This window comes from Acinonyx jubatus, chromosome C1 (assembly GCF_027475565.1).
Source record: "Acinonyx jubatus isolate Ajub_Pintada_27869175 chromosome C1, VMU_Ajub_asm_v1.0, whole genome shotgun sequence".
NCBI lineage: Eukaryota > Metazoa > Chordata > Mammalia > Carnivora > Felidae > Acinonyx > Acinonyx jubatus.
Genome location: NC_069381.1, coordinates 171,818,478 through 171,840,758, shown reverse-complemented (window position 1 = coordinate 171,840,758; position 22,281 = coordinate 171,818,478). Strand labels below are relative to the sequence as shown.

The window sequence follows — 22,281 nt, the reverse complement described above, 5'->3', positions numbered from 1 at the left end:
AAGCTTTATCCAGTATTCCCCTGAATGAATATATGCCTTTGAGTTGTCAACAGTCTGTATGCAGAAGTAAATGGAAATATTTAACAATAAGTGCTCTTGTCAATGTTATTTAGTGTGTGTGCATACTTTTTATTTTGTGATTTAAATTATTTTATTTATTGATTTTACCTAAAAATAATTATTTTCTGATGAATATATTATATTAGCACATGAAAAAATGTACCAATATATTAAGAAAGATATTCTCCTTTTAGGAAAGTCTAGGAACTTACTTGGTCCAATTACCAGTTATATCATTTGCATTTGAATGACAACAGTAAACAATAAGATCAAATTATTTAACTCAGACATGAAAAAGCTACAAAATTCAGTGTATTTTAATTTTACTGACTTTGATTTAACTGTGTGAGGGAGTTGAAAGATTTGTGAGTGATAACCTTAAGACATTAGACTTTGAATCAAAATTTGTAAAATAAATTCAGTGGCAAAGTTTGTACAAATACCATTGGTGGATATATGTATTTACAAATTTTAAATTAGCTTTCTTAAAATGCCGACTTAATCTTTACAAAAATGTTCAATGCTTCAATTAAAAGAAAGGCAATACCAACATTTAAATGTTATAATGTTTTTATAAAAATGTGAAATTAGGAAAAAATTACATGCAGATAAAATTTAACATATAATTATGGTATATTGTACATTTAATAATTTAGAATCCATTTTTTTACTAATTCATGTTAATATTTTTCCAAAAATGCAGTATCTTATTGTTAGCAAAGTTAATTGGCTCCAAACAGTAAAAATATTGACACTGTATGAAATACAATCTTATAAACTGTAAAGCACAGTATACATTATTAGATGTGAGGGAAAAGAACATGGGATACACAGGCGCTTACCTAAGAACCACAGGAATCACTTCCCCTAATTGAATCGCTATTTCCCTTTCCTTTCCTCTATAAAATGAGCATATTCAGAGAAACAATTCTTTTACCTTTAACAAGTTATGAATCTACATTTTTTTCTGAGTTTTGTCAGATTGGAATTAACTCAAGAAAAAAAAATGTATATCATTTCCTTAGATACAAGGCAAAAATGTTCATCCTGTGTAGGTTTATGGAGTTTTTAATCATCCTAGAATAGTGGTTATATTCAAGAGCAAAATAAGGGCTCCTCAATTTTGATTATAACCTACTCCAGTTCAACTGCATTGCTTTGCTCAGTGAGATCACCAAGCCTCCAGAATCCCCAATCTGTAGAGTTCAACTTCAGCGTTTGTAGGAGATATGACAAATAAGTAGGAGACCCAGGGATGAGAGATATGCTGTGTCAAAGGAAGAGCAAAGATCAAGGAGCAACTTGAATGAATACATTTGTCAAGAGTCAGGGAGGTAGGTGGCAAAGTTGCTTGGCTTAAAAGGTTGTTAGAGAGCAGTGAGGTAGGTAGGTAGGTAATTAGTTTCCTAGTTAGGAGTTCCTCTTCTCTTCATTCTTAATTGATATAGTACATGGAAATTAGAGACTAAAGCTATCAATACTATTCACATGTGTTAAAAAATGTTCAGATGCCATAACCAATGTATAATAAAGACCTCTAAGCATATCAATTTGAAGTTAACTCTGTGATATGTTTTCTAGCATCAATATTGGAACAGTTATAAAGGCAACCATTTTGAAATGGTCTGGTTTAAAACAATTGTCAAGTATGCAGCTTCAAACAAAAGTTAACAGTGAAAAATGTGGTTTGTGGAGGTTGGTCTATAGCTTGAAGTCTGTATTTTGTGTTTCAACCAAGCATCAGTTTAGGCCAAGGATTGTGTATATAGATTTAATACGAATATTACTTTATCTGAGGAATATACTGCATGAGTTTCTTGATTTGTAGCCTTATTTTAAACTGTAGACCCAAGGAGAATTACTTTGCAAATGTGCAATTTCAACTCTGTCCTAAAATAAATTCATATCCTACAATGGGTCCCCATAAATAACAACTTGTAGTTGCAGAATTTCTTAATTATAGTTCTCAGCATAGTTTCTTATTGTTTTCTATTTTTATATGCAATATATTTTACCTCCTCCTTTTTGTTAAACATAGAATTCTTATATTCTCCGTCAAGATGATTTCAAATTTCATAAGAAGTACACGCTAAGGTCAAAATGTATCAAAATAATATTTGAATGTATTTTTTGCTCTTTCTCTTATAGAAAAGCATTACAAAAATTTAGAATTGTTTTTTTGTCCCTTGTGCCATAAACTTAACCACAAATTGTTACTATGGGAATAATAGTAACATTCACCTTGAGAAACAAGAGGCAATAAAGAATAAACAAAATAACCTTCAAATTGGTACTTTGAGAAGTAATAGAAAGTAGATATTTTATACTATATTAAATAGAATGTTTTATTTAATAAAACAGTGCTCTCATGGGAAATTGGTTTTTTTTCTGAAGATCTGCAACTGTTGCAGAAATCTTTAACATTATTAAATATATGCTCTGTTCATAGTAAAACACTCCTGAGTATTGCTTCCCTGAGACAGAAGAACAAGTTGCTTTAAGATGTAAAAGGATATACTACAGTTCATTTTGCCACTCTGGTAATATAGGTGCAGGGGAAAAATGAAGAAATTGGAGCTTTGCCCTAAAAAATTCAAGCCCCATATATCTTGCGGTCATAATTTTGAAAATAAATTTAATTCTCTTCTTTACAGAGTACGCATGTAGACAAGGTTTGTAATGTAGATCACAGTGGCGCAACTTTGTGGCAGCTGTGTTTAGTCTGGTTTGGAGTACTATCAAAGAATGGGTATTAGGTTTTTTTCAAATGCCTCTCCAATCCCTGAACATGTATTTCCTTTCTGATTCTATACTGTTGGAGTCACTCCAATGCCTGGAAGAAGAAAAATAAGAGACACAGTGGTAGATGTCACACCTAATACAGATTCCAGGATAAGTATTCAGGAACTTCTAAGAATAGCTCTGAAAGCTTCCATACGCCTCAGAGCTTCTGCTCCAATATTTTAAAAATTGAAACCATTTTAATAACACAAGACATTACACTTCTTTCCCAAATGAAAGCCTACCCCTGAAAAATATGAAATATTCCTAGATCTTTCCTAAATGTCAATGCACGTAAGCCTAATAAACATAATTAGACCAAAATTTTGGCATAATATTTTGTACTTCCAAACCAAGGGTAAAATAAAATACCTTTATTCTCTCCATTCATGAAATAGTTGATAGTTATTGCCCTACTAATTTACTATGAGAAATTTAGAACTTGAAATTTCAATAGCAACTATATGTAACAATAGATGTATCTTCCTTATTCTAAATGTCACAGTAGATGCAGTAGATTATTTAATATTGTGCAGTTGTGGATAAAGTTCTATGTTTACCTTTTATCTTTCACTTTTCATGTTTACTCACTAAGTAACTTCCACTTTGTCAGTTATACATTTAATCAACACAAATTATTCACAAAAAAGAGTATTCTTTCTGACATTTTTATAATTTCTAGAAAAGCCAGAGTTCTGCTTTTTGGATGAAGACAGTGGAATCTGTCGAGGTTATATGACTAGGTATTTTTATAGCAATGACACAAAGCAGTGTGAACGTTTCAAGTATGGTGGGTGCCTTGGCAATCAAAACAACTTTGAATCACTTGAGGAATGCAAGAACACCTGTGAAGATGCAGGTAAGTTTATTTCCCATCTTGTTTTACTTCATTTAGAGTCATTCCTTTAAAAATAAGGCATCTTAGAAGATGTTCAGCTTTACTCAGTTTTTGTTCCAGCCATGCAAATGAAGATACATTTGCATCCACTAAATCTGCTAAAAATTAGTCACTATGTTAACTTAAAAAAAAGAGGGCACTTGGGTGGCTCAGTCAGTTGAGCATCCAACTCTTGACTTCAGCTCAGGTTGTGATCCTAGGGTCATGATCTCATGGTCATAATCTCAAGACCCACCTCAGGCTCTGCTCTGACAATGCGGAGACTGCTCAAGATTCTCTCTCTCCTCTCTCTCCCTCTCCCGTTCTCTAAAATAAAATAAATAATTTTGTAAAGCAATAGAAAGTTAAGAAATGTATAGTGGAAATTATTTCCATAGATTTTTTTTAAATTATATTACTTAATTTTCTTTCCTGAGAATATTGTAGTACAATGTAGGCATAAGAATCAGGCTGCTGAAATCCCTTAGATTTATAACAATTTGAGAGCAAGTAGTACTTTGCAACCTACCACAGAAAATCAATCATCTTTTTTCTAACCATAACATTTATTAAAGGATTGCCTTAAACTTTAACTGTTAACTTTTTTGGCCAAGAACTACAAAGTTGCTCACAGAAATATTATCTTTTTAACTGTATATATAACTGTATATTAACTATATATGTGAGTATAGTAAATATTTACTATTAACTAATTTAATATAGCAATGTGAAAAAATTTTCAGAAGTCTACTCTTAACACAACCACTATGCTTTGCTTTACATGTACAATTATGAACTTATGACACTGCTGTGTTTTAATTGGCTATATTTTTTTCCCAGTGAATGATAACCAGCTGGATATGATTGTGAATAATACATTACTGTCTGAGACTACGGAGAGTATATTACCACTTTATTCTACAACTAATATGTTACTGCCTGAATCTGTGAATAGTACATTACCGCTTGATTCTGTGAATAATGACTCCTTCACTCCCCAGCCTACCAACGTCCCTAGCTTTTTTGGTAAGAATCTTTTTAAAATTGCTACCAGAAAAATATTATGGTAGAAATAGAAGTGGAATGTATATTAGAACTTTGCTTTTTCAAACAATGTAGCTCTTGTTATCTAATAATAGGTGTGTTGAAATACTGAGATTCAAAATGTTTAAGTCTTTCAGTCTCATAAGGGTGATAATTTTCCTAATCTATTTTAAAGTATGCTTTGAAGTAGGCTTTTGATTATACATCACATGAAAACTTCCCTATGATATTCAACTCTATGCCAAATTATCATATAAAATAATTCTCACAATTATCAGCATCAACATCTGATGGTAAAGTGCTATAATGGCAGCGATGTGTCAAAGGCAGTAAGGTGCTCTTAAATTGAGTATGGTATTGGGCAAGGCCTCAGGTGTTTGCTCACAGGACAGATTAGGAATTTGTTGAGTAACCATCCCCAAGGGTTAGGTCACTCTGAAAGGAATTTTCTTTTGGATTTCTGCAAAATTCTTTTCTGGGCTATGCCTGGGCCATTTAGGGCTATCCTGAAGATACTTTTCAGCATATTTATCAAATTTAAACAAACATTACATTAAGGAAATATACCAACAAAACTGCAGAGCTGGAAAAAATAGTAAAATATTGGAAAACATAACCAGAAACCACAAATATCTGGGCAGTTAAAAATCATCTAGAAAGCTGAAAGTTAACAGGATAAAGATAAGGTCCTACCTAAATTTTAAAAGTCACATGTGCTCATTCAAGAATTGGAGATTTTGCTTAGAAGCAGTCCATGTGAAAGTTTTAAACGTAAAGTTGACAAGAGTTGGAAGAGTTCTGTGGCTGTTAAATTTGTAGCCTTTGGGTAAAAAGAGACAGGGGCAGGGGTTCTCCACCCCAGCCATGTATCAGAATCAGATGGTATTCAGAATCAGACAGTCTCTGAGCAGGTCTTTGCAACAAACAAACGAGCAAGCACATGGCAAACAAAATGTCTGCCCAGATGGATTTAAAGCACTGCAAATGTTAACTATCCCTCATCTAGAAGGTGGGATATACATACCGAGTTTAGTCCCACACTGACCTGATCACGTCTGTGGGATTTGCTTCAGCCCTGAATGCCATACCTTAGAAGTCACAAAGAGAACCGGAAACATGTTTACAGAACGACTGGGAAGTATAAGGAGATGTGAGAGCTAAAGAGGGAACATCATATAAGCTCTATCATGTGAAAGAAAAATTAGGTTCTCTACATCCCTAAACCTCTGTCCTCTCCATTTTAATCCGCTCCTCCCCACATCCTTACCCTTCCTTATTTCCCTCAAGCCAGCCTAAGGATCAGGATTAATTTGTGAAGTCTAAAGTAGATGTCTCTTTCTGTAAAGTGTTTATTTTTTAATGTGAGGTCTTAAAAAATGAATGGGTAGTTTAGGGATTAAATTCCCTAAATTGTAGGCATTCAAATTCTAATAGCACTTGAGATGTCATTAAAGGGCATATAACATTTCAGAGGGAGTTTGAAAACATAGTATATTCAAATGCCTTCAGGTCCTTAGATTAGATTCTATAATTAGAGCAATGAACTCAGTGCCAGATGAATTTGAGTCTCATTTTTAAACAATACTTTGTAATCCTGGTAAGAATAAATGTGTTTCTAGTTCTGATTTTTTATCTGTAAACTTAAGTAATTTCATTGCATTGTTTGTGTTCTTGCAGCCCTGTGTCTTTCAGTGACATTTTGTTTAATCCAGTTAAGAGTCACATATTGAAAAAGCATGCTAAATCCTATGGTGTGAAAGATGTGGAAGTTTAGAATAACAAACTTAATGGGCTTAAAGATACATGTGATACAATATATCTGCTAATAAAATAAATGCATGAAATCAATTTTCAATATGTTTCAATATTTTTTGTTTGGATTACTTCACTAATTCAAATAAAGGTCTTCATTCATTTGTCATTATAGTCAATGGAGTAAGTCAGGAGATGTTTGCGCCTTAAAGTTTTATGAAATATAAAAATGATTTTTGGCAGGTACTTTACCCATATAGAAAGGAAGAGACAGGCACCTGAGTGACTCAGTCAGTTAAGCGTCCAGACTCTTGATCTCAGCTCAGGTCATGATCTTGAGGTTCATGAATTTGAGCCCTCCATCGGGCCCTGTGCTAATGGTGCAGAGTCTGCTTGGGATTCTGTCTCTCCCTCTCCCTCTCTCTCTGCCCCTCCCCTGCTTGTGCTCTCTCCCTCAAAATAAATAAACTCAGAAGAAATGTCTTAATAAAAATTTTAAAAAAAGAAAGGAAGGGATAAAATACATGTGAGAAAGTGAGTTTTCAATACTGTCTGATAAGTGTCCTGAGTTTTTATGTAGCTGCACAATAAAAAGTATACCAAATTAATGGTTATAATGATAAATTATTAACTAAGGAAACAGTAAAAATTCACAACATGAACTTAAAAGAAAACATTAAGAGGATTTTTATTTAACACAAGAGACGTTTAATTCTTTTATAGTAACTGCATTTAAAATTAGGGAAAATCTGCCTCCTTTCTTTTTGTCTAGAGAATTTTATTTTTTATTGTATTTGTTTGCTTCAAAATCTAAATTACTCTAGCCAGTTTGACTGTTTTTCCTTTTTTTTTTTTTCTAGGAGTATTTATTTCTCATTCTTTTGTTTTTCTAACATTCCTAAGTCAAAACATGAAATAATGTTGCAGGAACTACTATGGGAAGTTTGATACCAAGAGTGGCTTAATGTGTAAAGGGTGACAGTGAAGCTCCACCTTAACTATTTTTAAGATCTTCATGATCCCTCGTCCACCCCATCCAAGTACAGGTCGGAATGCAGCCATCCCTCCTCAATGCGACCTGGATGATCCTTTCTCCATCTCATCCAAGTAGCGGAATGCAGGAAGGCAACTGTGCCCCCACGTTTCCTATACCTAGATTATCTCTCTCCTATTCCACCAAAGGTTTTTGCTGAGGTCTATGAAGACACTCTTCATATTCCAGCTCTAAAATAGCTACATCTACCAAAGTTTGCAATTATATTAAGATATTTTATTACAATTTAAGAAAATATGGTTCCATGGTTTTTTTTTTCATTTTCTTTTTAACATTTATTCATTTTTGAGAGACAAAGACAGAGCATGAGTGGGGGAGGGGCAGAGAGAGAGGGAGACACAGAATCCGAAACAGGCCCCAGGCTGTGAACTGTCAGCACAGAGCCCGATGCCGGGTGCGAACTCACGGATGTGAGATCATGACACGTGAGCCGAAGTTGGCAGCTTAACTAAGCCACCCAAGCCCCGCTATGGTTCCATGTTTATGTAAGACCTTGTTATTCTAGGTTTTAGCAAATGTGTAAGCTTCTCTGTATTAGTTTCTTTTGAAAAGATGTAAATCTTTTTTTATTTTGATTCAGTGATAGGAACAATATCGTACCCCACAACACAAATAGGATAGTATTCATTTAAAATTTTTTCCGTTAAATAACAGTCCTTAGGTAGGATATTTGAATATTCCCAAAACACGCTAGATTATGTTGTTGTTATTAAGTAGAATATTTTTAAATATAATTTTAAAGTTTCTCTTCATGATGATAATAGGAAACATTTTGAAAGTTTTGCATGCTTTTACTAGAAAACGGTTTGGTGATTTTTTAAATTGCTATTTATTCTTAACTACATATTACACATAATCTTGAGAATTTTTTTTTCTAGTGAACCATCTTGACTGAAGATATCTGAATGCTTACCAAGCATTCTCTCACTACATGTGTGAGAGAAATAATTCTAAAACAATCTCTGTAAACATGTGCAGTTCTGTGCATAATTTTCAGAATGAAAAACTACCACAATTAGTTTTCTTTGACTTTTCCCTTGTGACTGGCACTATATTATAGTAGATAAAAGACTCCGAGCCTGAAGAGTTGGGCTCAAATCCCAGGTCTTTCACTTACTAGCTGTGCAACCTTGAGATACTTCATAACCTCTCTGAACCTTTTTTCCCAGTGTAAAATGAGGATGATAATATAGTACCCACCTTACAGGTTTTGTTGTCAAGTGAAATCAGTCGATATACATAGCTCACTTAGCATAGTGCCTGATACCTATTCCATGCTATATAAATATTACTCATTATTATTATTTATGGGATTCATAGAAATACACTGACAGTGCAGAGCCTGCTTGGGATTCTCTCTCTCTCTCTCTCTAATAAATAAATAAACTTTTTAAAAAGTGATTTATTTTCTTAGTTCTCTTTACTTCTGTATGTCAGCTCTTAATAGCTGCCTTGGGACTACATCAGTTATATGATATTTGGGAAAAAAAATCTTCAGATAGACTTCAAAAGCCCACTGGCAACTCACTCTGATATTTGGAAAATCATTTGGGTACCTGAGACTCACTTTCTCTTGCCTGACTGTATTCAGCATATGCCCTATTGGCCAGATTCTACATACATGTGGAAAAAAAAACAGGGAGAAAAAAAACATAAACATAAAACAAAAATATACAGACACATGTAGACATACACATACATCTGACAGAGAAAAGAAACACCTATATATTTGACCTAGTCCCTCATTGCTTCATTGGCCTTTTGGAAGCGATGTTATATAAACTGCCTGAATGAAAGTCAGACACCATTACTGTTAATTTATAGATTTGCAAGACAATGTTGTCTTCTATTTGGCCTCTTGTTGAAGATGTGCTTATACATGGCAACCATGGAAACTTTTTGGAAAGCAACCATCCCCCATAATCTAAAGAGTTAAACATGCAGCTACATACCACAGTTAGTCACCAGCACTGTCAACAACTGTGAAAAACCCCACTTCATCAAAAACCCACTGAAATAGCCCCCAAAAAGTGTCTTGTTTTTCACAATGTGCTCTCAGACCAAGAAGCATAGAAACTTCCCTCATAATCTAAATATGCCTGCATGGTGAATCTGATGCCTCATACCCTGATTTTCTGATAAGGTGACTTTCTAAAAATAGATAGCTTGTGGAAGGGATCCATAAGACCTTCTATTTCCTGCCGGTAGAGCTGGTGAAAAACAAAAATGTGGCACTTCATCTCTGCCAAGACTGCTTCATCCAAATACAGTCACCCTAGGTGACCACTGACTACTTTCGCTAATCCTTTTCTTCCTGGACCATCTCTGGTTTTAACAAGGATAAATTTTCTGCCCCAGTCATGAGATTCCTCCAGAGAAGTGTTTCTAAAACTTGAATACACAGATACTTTTAAAGAAAAAAACCATAGACTTCTAATTATTTTTAAACCAAATTATATTGTATGACATTAATTTTGTATGGACAAGTAAAATAGTAGGAATAAACTAGTTATGCATGTGATGATTATACAACCATAAATCAAAACTTATTCACAAATTAATACAAGCTACAAACAAATTAATGATGGCACTTTAAAAATATTTTTAATATTTATTTATTTGAGAGAGAGAAGGAAAGAGACAGTGTTAGAGAAAGAACAGGAGCTGGGGAGAGGCAGAGAGAGCAAGAGACACAGAATCAGAAGCAGGCTCCAGTCTCTGATCTGTTAGCATAGAGCCTGATGTGGGGCTCAAACCCATGAACTGGGAGATGATGACCTGAGCCAAAGTCAAAAGCTCAACCAACTGAGCCATCCAAGCACCCCATGGCACTTTTTAATTGAAATTGGGGGCACCTGGGTGGCTCAGTCAGTTAAGCGGCCAACTTCTGGTCAGGTTGTGATCTCCTGGTTCATGAGTTTGAGCCCTTTATCAGGCTCTGTGCTGACAACTCAGAGTCTGGAGCCTGTTTCAGATTCTGTGTCTCCCTCTTTCTCTGCCCCTCCTCCTCTCGCATTCTCTCTCTCTCTCTCTCTCTCTCAAAAATAAACAAACATTAAAAAAATATATAGTTGACATACAGTATTATGTTAGTTTCAGGAGTACATTTATGGTGATTTGACATTTATGTTCACTATAAAATGATCACATAAATGTGGTTACCATCTGTCATCATACAAAGTAATTACAATATTATTGATTATACTCTCTCTGTTGTACTTTATACCCCCATGACTTATTTTATAACTGGCACTTTGTGCCTCTTAATCACCTTTACATATTTTGTCTATTCCTCTACCCCCTTGCCTTCTGACAACCACGAGTTTATTCTCTGTTTATAAGTTTTGTTTTTTATATTCCAGTATAAGGAATGGTAATGGAACTTGTCTTTCTCTGACTTATCTTATTTGGCATAATACCCTCTATGGCTGACCATGATCTCACAAATTGCAAGTTCTCTTTCTTTCTCTCTCTCTCTCTCTCTGTCTTTCTTTCTTTCTTTCTTTTTATGGCTGAGTGAGATTCCATTGGGGGTATGTATATGTATGCATATACCACATCTTTATCCATTCATTTATTGATGGATATTTGGGGTGCTTCCCTATCTTGGCTATTGTAAATAACACTGCAGTGAACATAGGGGTGAATATATCTTTTTAAATTAGTGTTTGCCTTCTTTGGATACTCAGTAGTGAAATTATTGGAACATAAGGTATTTCTAATTTTTTAAGAAGCCTCCATATAGTTTTCCATAGCTGCATAGAAATATACTTCCATCAATAGCACACGAGGGTTCCTTTTCCTCCACATTCTTGCCAATGCTTGTTATTTCTTGTCTTTTTGATACTATTCTGACAGGTCTAAGATGACAACTCGTTGTTTTGATTTGCACTTCCTTGATGATTAGTAATGTTGAGCTTCTTTTCATGCACAGTAAAACCTTGGTTTGAGCATAATTTGTTCTGGAAACATGCTGTGTTTGAAATTGTTCATAATGAAACTTAGGAGAAAAGGTAATTTCACTAAACTTACCATTTGGTTTTGTCTTGGATTACCTAATACAGATAGTAGAACCTTGGTTTGCAAGCATAATTCGTTCCAAAAACATGCTTGTAATCAAGGCACTTGTATATCAAAGTGAATTTCCCCATAAGAAATAATGGATTCATTGCACAACCCAAAGATATTCACATAGAAATGATTACAATGCTGTAATATAATACAAAATAATAAAGAAAATATAAAATATAAAGAAACATAAAGAAATTAACCTGCACCTCCCTTTGAAAGGCTTCGTGGCTGGTATTAGGGAGACAAGAGAGAGGAGGGTTATTGTGTAGGATGACTTTCATGATCACTAACGGGATCCCTGCTACCTCTTGGCTCAGTGGAATCTTTCTGCATGGGGGCCTTTGTATATGCTCTCACAAATGTTGACTACAGGCCAGTATTAATAAACTCTTGTCATATACTGCTTTTAATGTAACTGGCAATAAAGCAGCAGAGGAAAAGGTTCTATATCTATAGGCAGCCTGACCTAGAATGAGGCAAACCGTTCCTAAGTTTACCTTTGTATGGAAAAGTGAAGGACTGTCCACAGGTGCTTTGAAGTGACAAAAAATACACTAGTGCCAGTTGTGGGCACCTTCCAACATTCTGAAAAATCCCTGATTTCTGCCAAACACTGTGGCCTGAGACCCAGCATCCGAGCATGGGAGACAATCACCCACAATCCCGCAGCAAGAGGAAGAGAGGGAGAGAGAGAGAGAACCATTGGCTCAGTTGTGATCATGTGATGTTCAGCATCACATACTACTCATATTGCAAGACACCACTCATTTATCAAGTTAAAATTTATTAGAAATGTTTGTTCATCTTGTGGAACACTCACAGAACAAGTTATCCACAATCCAAGGTTTTACTGTATTTCGTCACCATTTGTATGTCTTCTTTAGAAAAATGTCTATTCAGGTCATCTGCTTACTTTTAAATTGTTGTTTTAGTGTTGAATTGTACAAGTTCTTTGTGTATTTTGTGTATGAACACTTTTCAGATACATCATTTGCAAGGAGCTTCTCAGTCTTAGAAGGTTGCCTTTTAGTTTTGTTGATCGTTTCCTTTGCTGTGCAAACAAGCTTTTTATCTTGATATAGTCCAACCTGTTTATTTTTGCTTTTGTTGCCTTTGCCTGAGGAGACAAACTCCTAAAATATTGGTAAGACCAATGTTCAAGAGTTTATTGCCTATGTTTTCTTTCAGGAGTTTATTTATAGTTTCAGGTCTTAACATTCAGGTCTTTAATCCATTTTATTTTTGAACATGGTAAAGAAAGTGGTCCAGCTTTATTCTTTTGCATGTAGCTGACCAGTTTTCCCAAAACCACTTATTGGAAAGACTTGTTTTTTGTCCACTATGTATTCTTCCCTCCTTTGTCATAGATTAATTGACCATATGAGTTTGGGTTTATTTCTGGGCATTTTTGTTCCATTGATCTGTGTGTCTGATTTTTGGTGGCACATGTTTTTTGTTAAAAGGGGAAAAATCCCCATTATCATATGAATTTGGTATATATTGCTATAGAGCAGGTTAGGAATGAGGAATAGGTTAGAAAATCTTGTGCTACTCTATGTTGTAATTCTCTGACGGCCCTTCTTCTCTTTGAATAATGACCAATCTTTGCAAGAATAAGTTTGAGAAGCATTATTATAAAATCTATTAATTAGGAAAATCCCAACTCCATCTTTTCCAGGGACACAGTGGAATATGGTTTCTAGTCTTCCATCAGATCTTAATGCTATTAAGTGGATAGCTGACTGGTTAATGCAAATATGATCACAGAATACATAAAAGCCTGGAACTCTGGTCTGTTATTTCTAGAATCAGTCCAGGGTGAATATGCAAATTCAATAATTCTTGTCTTTAAATATTTGATGTCTTTGATTACTGCTTGGCTCAGCACTGTTACTCTCAAGATTTGTTTCCACTGTCTTCATTTGATGACCTATCTTTTCCCTATTCAAACTTGATACACTCCAACTCTACTCAAGTAACTTGGGGTAAGAAATATACAAGACATTCTGAACCTGAGCTTCACCGGAGAGAATTTGGAAATTGGATATAAAAAGGAAGTTGTGACAGCTTTCTTTTTCTAATAACTATTAAAATATCTTTACTTATTGTTATCTTCTAGTTAGTTTTCAGAGAACATATCATAGTGGTTAAGAGCACTGGGTTTGGGGCAAAAAGATGTGGATTTAAATTCTAATTCTATTTGCCAACTCTTTTTTGTGGCCTTGAAAAAAAATTATACAACTCTTGGCCTCAGCTTCCTCATTTGTTATATGTAGAGAGCATATCTCACAAAATTTTGTGATCATTATGATGACATATATAAAATTCTTAGCCCCAGGTTTAACATGCAATAAGGTGTCAAAAGTATTAGTATTTAAAGTTTTTGATGATGATTATCTGGTGTTGGTGAACGTTTATAGCAGGAAAAAATAATCAGGGGTATTACTTGTATATATTTTATTAGTAAAGTTTTTTAATATAACTAAAGCCTGTAACCTTGATCTGAAGTATCTTCATTCAGTATACTTAATACTATTACCTGAAATAAAATAAAGCACTTCTAAAATTCAAACATAATTCTAAAACACCAATACATAGTTAGTGTCTTTGGATCATATTTCTAATCAGAGGACTTGCAAATCTGTGTTTCCAACTTTCTCTTATGACCTGAGGTTCAGATCCATTATACTTAATGTCGGTTCAGTTCAACAAATACGTCCTATATGATGGGAATTGTCACGGGAACTGGAAGTCTTTTGATAATAAAAAGGAAAGGTGGTTTTAGTGCTTCATAGGCTTGCCTTTGAAATGGGGGAAAGGCATAGATACAAAGATGACTTCACTGCCTGCACTATATGCTAAGACACAGAGCTGCACAAGTGTTATGGGAAGACAGGGTCACAATATTGTACTTACACTGCAGGGTATCACAATTAAAATTTTGTCTTTTTAAAGCCTGGGTTCTATCTTCTATCTAATATCTTGGATTTATTTGTGTAGATGCTGGCTAATGCATGGGCATAGTTCACAATTCTCCCTTTATTCAGGGATTTTTCTAAGTAAAGCTACAATGAAAGAAAGCCATGATAAAATTATAAATTATAGGGGTACCTGGGTGGCTCAGTTGGTTAAGTGTCCTGCTCTAGGTTTCAGCTCAGGTCATGATCTCATGGTTCGTAGGAAGGAGCCCAGTGTCAGGCTCTGAACTGACAGTGCGGAGCCTGCTTGGGATCTCTGTCATCCTCTCTCTGTCCCTCCCCTGCTTGTGTGTTCTCTCTCTTTCTCAACATAAATAAATAAATATTAAAAACTAAAAAACAAATTCTAAAGCTTATAACTATATTTCATACTATATTTTAAAATATTCCATCTTCTAGGTCAATCAGTCTAGAAATACTAGAATTATCTTCTCTCTAGCTCTCTTCCTGCCCACAGTCAATGTGGTAATTAATTTTATCTATCTCCAATGTACCTACTTCAGTTAGGGTCATCTCATATTCTCCTTTATTGCAAGTCTCCTGTAGAATTTAGCCTACATATGCCTGGTTGAGCTTGCTTCATGTATCAAGAAAGAGCAGAACTGTCTTTTTGATCCTTCGATACTTTTGGCTGTTCATTCATGTCTATATCATAAAATCCAAGTCTATAAGTAGTCAAAAACCTTCTTAATTTGGTCTAAATCTACTCTTCCAGCCCTGCATCCCACTATACTCTCCATGTACTCTGTTCTTCAGATAGCCTGGAGATTTCAAAGTACCCCAAACAAACCAGGAATATCCTGACTTTTGTGCTTTCCTTCACCTATTTCCCCTGTATCTCTTCCCCTTGTTGAAGTTACACTCTTCCTTAAATGCCAATCAAGAAACTAAATAAGCATTATTTTTCACCTTTCACTAAAATCTTGTAGGTTGTTCAATTTTGCAGATTTCATGAGGAAAAACTTTTCTAAATATAAGACATAATTATCTCAGGATAAATTATACTCGGAACAGTTTCGTAATTTGTAATTTTACCATGGCTTGCTTTCTTTATGGTTTTATTTAGAAAAATCCCTGGATGATGATAACTTTGTAAACTCTTTCTATTGGGTTAGGCCATACCTAGGCCAAGAAATCCAACCAATAAATAGCTATACAACTTCTCTTCTTCTTTTTTAATCTGTGGAGGCTTCCGTATCAGGGCAAGGTATCTTACTGTCTGTTCCTCCATGACCTTTCAATTTGAAATGCTTTTTACATTTCACTTTCAGCTACATTACTGTACACATAGGCCAAAAACAAAACAAACAAAAAACCCAAAACCCCAAAACCAAAAATCAAAAATCCAAATCAAAACAAAACTCCACAGTATTCATTTTCCCATTCCCTGCTGTCTTTTCTTTTCTATATAGAATGTCAGTTTCTGCCCATTTAACACCAATTCTCCCTTGTTAGTGAATGGACTTTTCCTGTAGTACAGATTTACTCTCTATAAGTAGCAAATTGACAGACGGCAGGTTTACTCTCCATTTCTAACCACAGATTCCAATATCCAGCCTTTTCCTTATGGCCCCAGGACTCTGGGATCTAAAAATATTTTTATTATCTAATAGTATTTCTAACATTATATATGTTATTTTGTAATGTGAACATTATAATGGCAGACAACTTGAAAACATAGAAAAGAAAAAGGAAAATCAACCATATTTGCATTTCACAGAGGCAATCGTGGCCAAACATTCTAGCATATTTCCTTCTAATATTTCTTTGCTATTTTTGATTCCTACCACACCATGAAGTAAATAAAATACAAGACTGAAAGTAGCTTCTGGAGAATCCCTAACAGCATAGAGGAAGCTTGGCACTGTGGAGCTATAACCTGGAGAACAGCTAGGCTTCCTACCTATGAAAACCATCTCTACAGTAATCAGCTACTTTTGTGGGTATGAGGAGAGAATAAAAGTGAATATAAATAAATGCACTGGAGGGGCTCAGTCAGTTGGGCATCTGACTGTGTCTCAGGTCATGATCTCATGTCTTGTGAGTTCGAACCCCGCATTGGGCTCTGTGCTGACAGCTCAGAGCCTGAAGCCTGCTTCAGATTCTGTGTCTGTCGCTCTCTCCCCTTCCCCTGCTTGCATCCTGTCTCTTTCTCTCTACCCAAAATAAATAAACATTAAAATAAATACATACATACATATATACATATATACATATATACATACATACATACACTTCAGTAAGGTCCACATTAAGTAATTGTTTAGGCAATTTAAAACATCATTGTATCAGTATATATTTATATAAATTTTCAGCAGAAAATTCAGCAGCATCTACCCAATTATAAATTGAATATAGCTTTTACACAATTCTAATTTTAGAAATGTCTCTAGAAATATCTGAACCAGTGTATAGATGCTCATGAGCCATTATCTGGAATTGAAAAAAAAAATCATCTATATACACATGAGTAATGGATTGACTAAGTATACTATTGTCGATTCAAGAAATGAAATACTGTACATATTAAAAATGATATATATGAATATGGAACCATTCACAAAATATTATCAAGTATAAAAAGATACACAGTACTATATGCTCATACAGTATATGTTTACCTATGCAAACAATTTGCAGGAAGATATCCACCAAAACACTGAGGGTGGTTATGGGACAAGGGTCAAATTATAGAGAACTTTTGTTTTCTATTTGTTATACTTTTGTATTAATTCAGTGTTTTACAATGATAAACTGTAATTAGAAAGTTAAAATAGTTTTCTCTACTAGAAAATCATGGGAAAAAAAGAATATGTCATTCAAAGGAAAAAGGTTTATTATTCAATTCCCTAAAATAATCTCAGAAGACAAAAAATTTCCCAGCAAGTCATGGGGTGGTTCATAAATCCTAAATTGGTTGGTAAAATAAAAGCCTAAATATTAGGTATGTAAAGTGGGAGCAGAAAGACACCATAGTAAGTATCCAAAGTGACTATAAAATTTAAGGTTTACAGTCTAAATTTCAGAGAAAATTTACATAAGCCATTTTAAATATAAAACTGATTTTTGGAGTACCACCTTACAGTTTAGCAGCCATACTAGATCATGGCAGTTCCTGGCAGAATAGAAGTGGATCCTGAATTCTGAAATCTATCATAGACCCTCTAAATGGAAGCTGTTCAACTTGTTGCTAATGGCAAGATCAAGACAGAATGCATTTGGTTATTAAATTCCCTTTGGAAAATGAACAGAAGTCAGGTTAGTGTCCTTTTATTCTTGCTTAAATATCTGAATAATTATAACCTAGATCAAAACAATTACATTATGCAACTACTTCAAAACCTTTATATTTTCTTTCATTGTAGATATCAAAGTCTGGATTTTGAGTAGGTGAGTGCTTATGTTTATCTAGAATAAATATGTCAATTGAAAACAGTCAAGCTTATCTCCTCATGAGGTACAAGAAATTTCAATTTCCTCACTTTTGAAGATTGAGCCAGATGGTAATCAAGGACTCAAAAAATCTTGGAGCTAAAATGTCCTTGAGAAACCATCTATTTCATATTTTAATTATATTGTTGTCTGTGCTAAAGTAATCCAATGATACTCTCAACTTCTTAGAGTTAAAATGATTTTAGGAGAAATGAATTCGTTTACATAGAAGGTAGAATTCATGTTCTGAAGGTAATAGCCTTACAAAGACTCCCCATCTGATAATTATTGTATTAAAAACTTTTAAAAGTTAACTATTTATAATACAACATTCTTAGTAACTAATTTCAAATTTTAACCTATCAAAATACTTGTATTTTTAGATTTAGGAACTGCGATATTTATCTGGGTCGAAGGTGAGTTGTATTTGATAATCTGTGTAGGTAGTGATTAAAGTCAGGACAAACAAATTGAGATAGATGGACAACAGTAACTGGGTCAGTCACGGATAGATGCTTTTTAAGCAGGAGCCAGTGTCTGATAAGAGGGACAATTCAAGTCCATATGCCAATTCCCAGGAGGTCAGAGAGCAGCAAGCCAGACACACTCTGGTTCTGATGTCAGAGTTTCAGATAGAGGCAATCTGATGCTTGAGACAAATTAACTTGTAGTGAAACTCTCTGATGGCATCTGTGCTGGTCAACTATAAAACCCCTGCCTTCTTCTTGCCCTGTCCCATATTATAGGAAACCCTTTCCCTTGGCTTTGGAGTAGATTTGGTGAATGGCAGACATTGTTGGAAGACTTGGTGCCCAAAGAAAGACAAAAGCTAGGGTACCTCTCCCCACCAAACTTGTATCCTCCATGGCTTCAGATCCCCCTGCAGAGGCTTGTTATTGTTCTAGCTTTCACCTGGTGTTCTAGGCTCTTGGCCTAGGATAACAGAGGCTCCTCCTTTGTTACCTGTAGTCTAGGGATTGTAGCCTGAGATGTACTAGTCTATTTTGCTCTTATTTTGAAGTAGCCTTAATTTTGTGGGGCCAGGTTTACTACAGGTTAAGGAAAAAGAGGGATGGAATTGCTTCATGTTTTCAGAAAATTCTGTCTTGGGGGTGCCTGGCTGGCTCAGTTGGTAGAGCATACAACTCTCGATCTCCAGGTTCTAAGTTCGAGCCCCACGTTGGGTATAAAGAATAAAAAATAAAATGTTAAAAAAAAAAGAAAAAAATTATCTCTCTTGGAATAAGGAAATTTAGGTGGAATCTTGCTATTAAGACATAATAATTAACATTTGTAAAGAAGAAGTGTACAACTTACAGGTACATCTATGTATATTATCTTCAACTTACTGTGGGCTAATAAATCTTGTGTACAAAGTGCTAAAGTGAAACTGATGTATAAAACTTATCATCATACTCACACACCAGCTATGAAGCATCTATGGGTGCTTGTTGAGAAAAAAAAATAGCCATTTTCTCTATTTCTCAAATCAGGCTGATTGCTTGTGGAGTATTTCTTTTGTATCTGAATACAGGTGATAACTTGAAAGTTTGTGGAGACAGAAGTGGTAGCAACTGGTAACCTCCTCATATTCCAGACTCTGGGTTAATGAGAATCCAGAGCATATACATTGGGCAAGTTTGCACAATAGTAGGGCTCAATTACAGTGTAGCTCTACTATACTGTTAGAAAATTTCTCTCACGGAACCCAATATTGGAGGCAGGAGACTTCAACATTGGAAGTTAAGCATATATTTTCACCAAATAACATCTTAATTTATATCTATGATGGCAATAATCATGTGCTATACTATAGCCCCCAAATAGGAATACATAAAAAAGAATTTAGACTACATGACTTTGTTTTAGTTGTATAGATCTAAGATGTTCTTTTAAAATCAGTATTTGTAGACCTAGGCAAAGACAGTATTCTTTATGTGATTACAGTTTTTGAATTTTGACAGAATTATCATCTTTCTAAAATGTCTTATATATTCTTTCTATGGTCATCCCATTCCATTTATTTTCCAGAATTTCTCTATTAAATAAGCCATTATATCAAGACACTCTAATCTTTAAATTATCAAGAAGGCAGGAGGTAAATCCAGATCCTTATTTTTTTCATGTCTAATTAGGATTATACTACTGTTCATTACTTTAGATTAGATCTCATGTTTCCTTCAAATTGTTTCATTTTATTTCTTTTATAGTCTTTTCATTTAGGGTTTGCTTGCCATCAAACCACTTACAGCTTTCTGCACAACCTCTTTGCCTTCATTGGCTGGATTCCTCAAAGTTCTATTTTCTGCCAATTTTGCACATTTAGCATATCCTCTCTATTTTCTGTGCCACATCTCACTATTTGGCAAAGCCAGTACAGTTTTCTTTTATTGATTCCTCACCATCTACCACCTTGCCTGCAGTATTGGCTCACTAAGATCAAGCAGTTGAAATCTGCTGTTAAGAGTATCAGCTTCCCCTCACTGATAAGAATTCCCAAAAGAGCTAAAAGCTACGATTGAACTAAAACTATTTCTCTGCTTTGCCTTAAGAAAATGAGTGATCCATGGGGCTCCTAGGTGGTTCAGGTGGTTGAGTGTCTGACTTGGGCTAAGGTCATGATCTTGCCAACTGTGTTCGGGGTGGGGGGGTGGTGGGAGCCACATAAGGTTCTCTATCAGCCCAGAACCTGCTTTGGATCCTATGTCCCCATCTCTGTCTCTCTGCCCCTCCTCCATTCACGCTTTCTCTCTCAAAAATAAACATTAAAAGAAGAAGAAGAAGAAGAAGAAGAAGAAGAAGAAGAAGAAGAAAATGAGTGATCCTTTTACTACCCTAGTTGCATTTTCTTTCTTCTGTTTTTAAAGTGGTTAGTCCCATTGACACATCAGTGTGTCTGTCTGGCTTCAACCAAGTGTTTTATCTTACCTGCTTCAGCAATATCCCTTCCTTTGCAAAAACATCTAACTCATCTAGAACTGATTTTTCCATTCACAAGAAAACTTTCTTACTAAATCAAACCATCTCTTCAGGGCTCCTTCTCTGAAGCTTGAAATTAGAATTTGCTATACCTGAATTCTTGTGCTTTAAATTGTGATTATGTTACATCATTTAGAACTTTAGTCAAGAAAACACTCTTCCTCAGCTTCAATTCTTGCATCATGCAGCAAATAAAGATGTGCTACATCAAATAAGGATTTTGCACCGCCCCCAAAGTTGAACATTCATGAACAAAAATGATATATAAACATTGATTGTTTTTTTCAAATGAATTTGAAATTAACAAATTTTTGTAAGTTAATTTTTTGAATAGTAGTTTCTCTTATTAGGACAACTAGTTTTTTTCATTTTAAAGAGTCACCATAGCACTTCCCTTTAACAAGTATATCTACTTTTTTATTTATTTGCAATAGATCTTACTGTAGTGTACACATGGCGATTAGTAAAGCATTTTCCTCAAATTGAAATACATGGATTTCAGAGAGTACTACCTTTATTCATTCAGATTACTGTTTTATATAAACATGCCACAAGACCGATCTATAAACAATAAATATTAAAGTCTCAGATTAACTATCATATGTGATTTACCGTGTTTTCTTGATGTTCTTAGAATTTTACGGTCCTTCCTGGTGTCTGACCCCAGCAGACAGAGGATTGTGTCAAGCCAATGTGAGCCGATTCTACTATAATTCAGTTATTGGGAAATGCCGCCCATTTAAATACAGTGGATGTGGAGGGAATGAAAATAATTTTACTTCTAAAAATGCATGTCTTAGGACTTGTAAAAAAGGTATAGAAAACATTCTTCCCCTTCAGTAGTACTTAGGATAACAATTTTCATGAAATTGTGAACAAATTTTAATCTAAGAAAATATTATGAAATTAGTTCTATTTATAATAAAAAATTATTATAATTAAGCTAATATATGTCCCCCTTTTAATTATTACATCTAGATGATAGTTCTGGAGATGTCAACTACAATTTCTCTTAATGTGCCTTCACAAAAAATAATCAGTTTTAAACAAAACATTTTATTCTTTTAATATTTATATACTAAGCTTTCATTTAAAATGATTATACCAAAATATTTGTAAGCTATCTTATAATGCACATTTTAATGTGGTTACTAATTTTCTTCTGAATATAAAAATGATGCATGTTTACTGAATATCAATATATAAATAAAAATCACATATAATTCCACCAACCATATACAGCCACATGTTCA

The 22,281-nt window shown here is 34.5% G+C and overlaps 1 protein-coding gene and 1 long non-coding RNA gene across 6 annotated transcripts in view; one reads left to right on the top strand and one right to left on the bottom strand.

The window, feature by feature from the left end:
- Positions 1 to 22,281, bottom strand: part of LOC128314083 (uncharacterized) — a 141,547-nt gene that overhangs the window by 33,316 nt on the left and 85,950 nt on the right. The window lies entirely within an intron of this gene.
- TFPI (tissue factor pathway inhibitor) overlaps positions 1 to 22,281 on the top strand; it is a 105,493-nt gene that overhangs the window by 80,306 nt on the left and 2,906 nt on the right. For 2 of the 5 annotated variants that reach the window (XM_027055048.2, XM_015073960.3), the window contains 3 exons: positions 3,524 to 3,700; positions 4,559 to 4,744; positions 21,663 to 21,842. In XM_027055048.2, the coding sequence (XP_026910849.1) occupies positions 3,524 to 3,700; positions 4,559 to 4,744; positions 21,663 to 21,842 (543 nt within the window). Of the gene's footprint in view, positions 1 to 3,523; positions 3,701 to 4,558; positions 4,745 to 17,982; positions 18,008 to 21,662; positions 21,843 to 22,281 lie in introns of all 5 variants that reach the window. The other 3 variants (XR_003418637.2, XM_053215417.1, XM_053215418.1) reach the window with 3 other exon arrangements.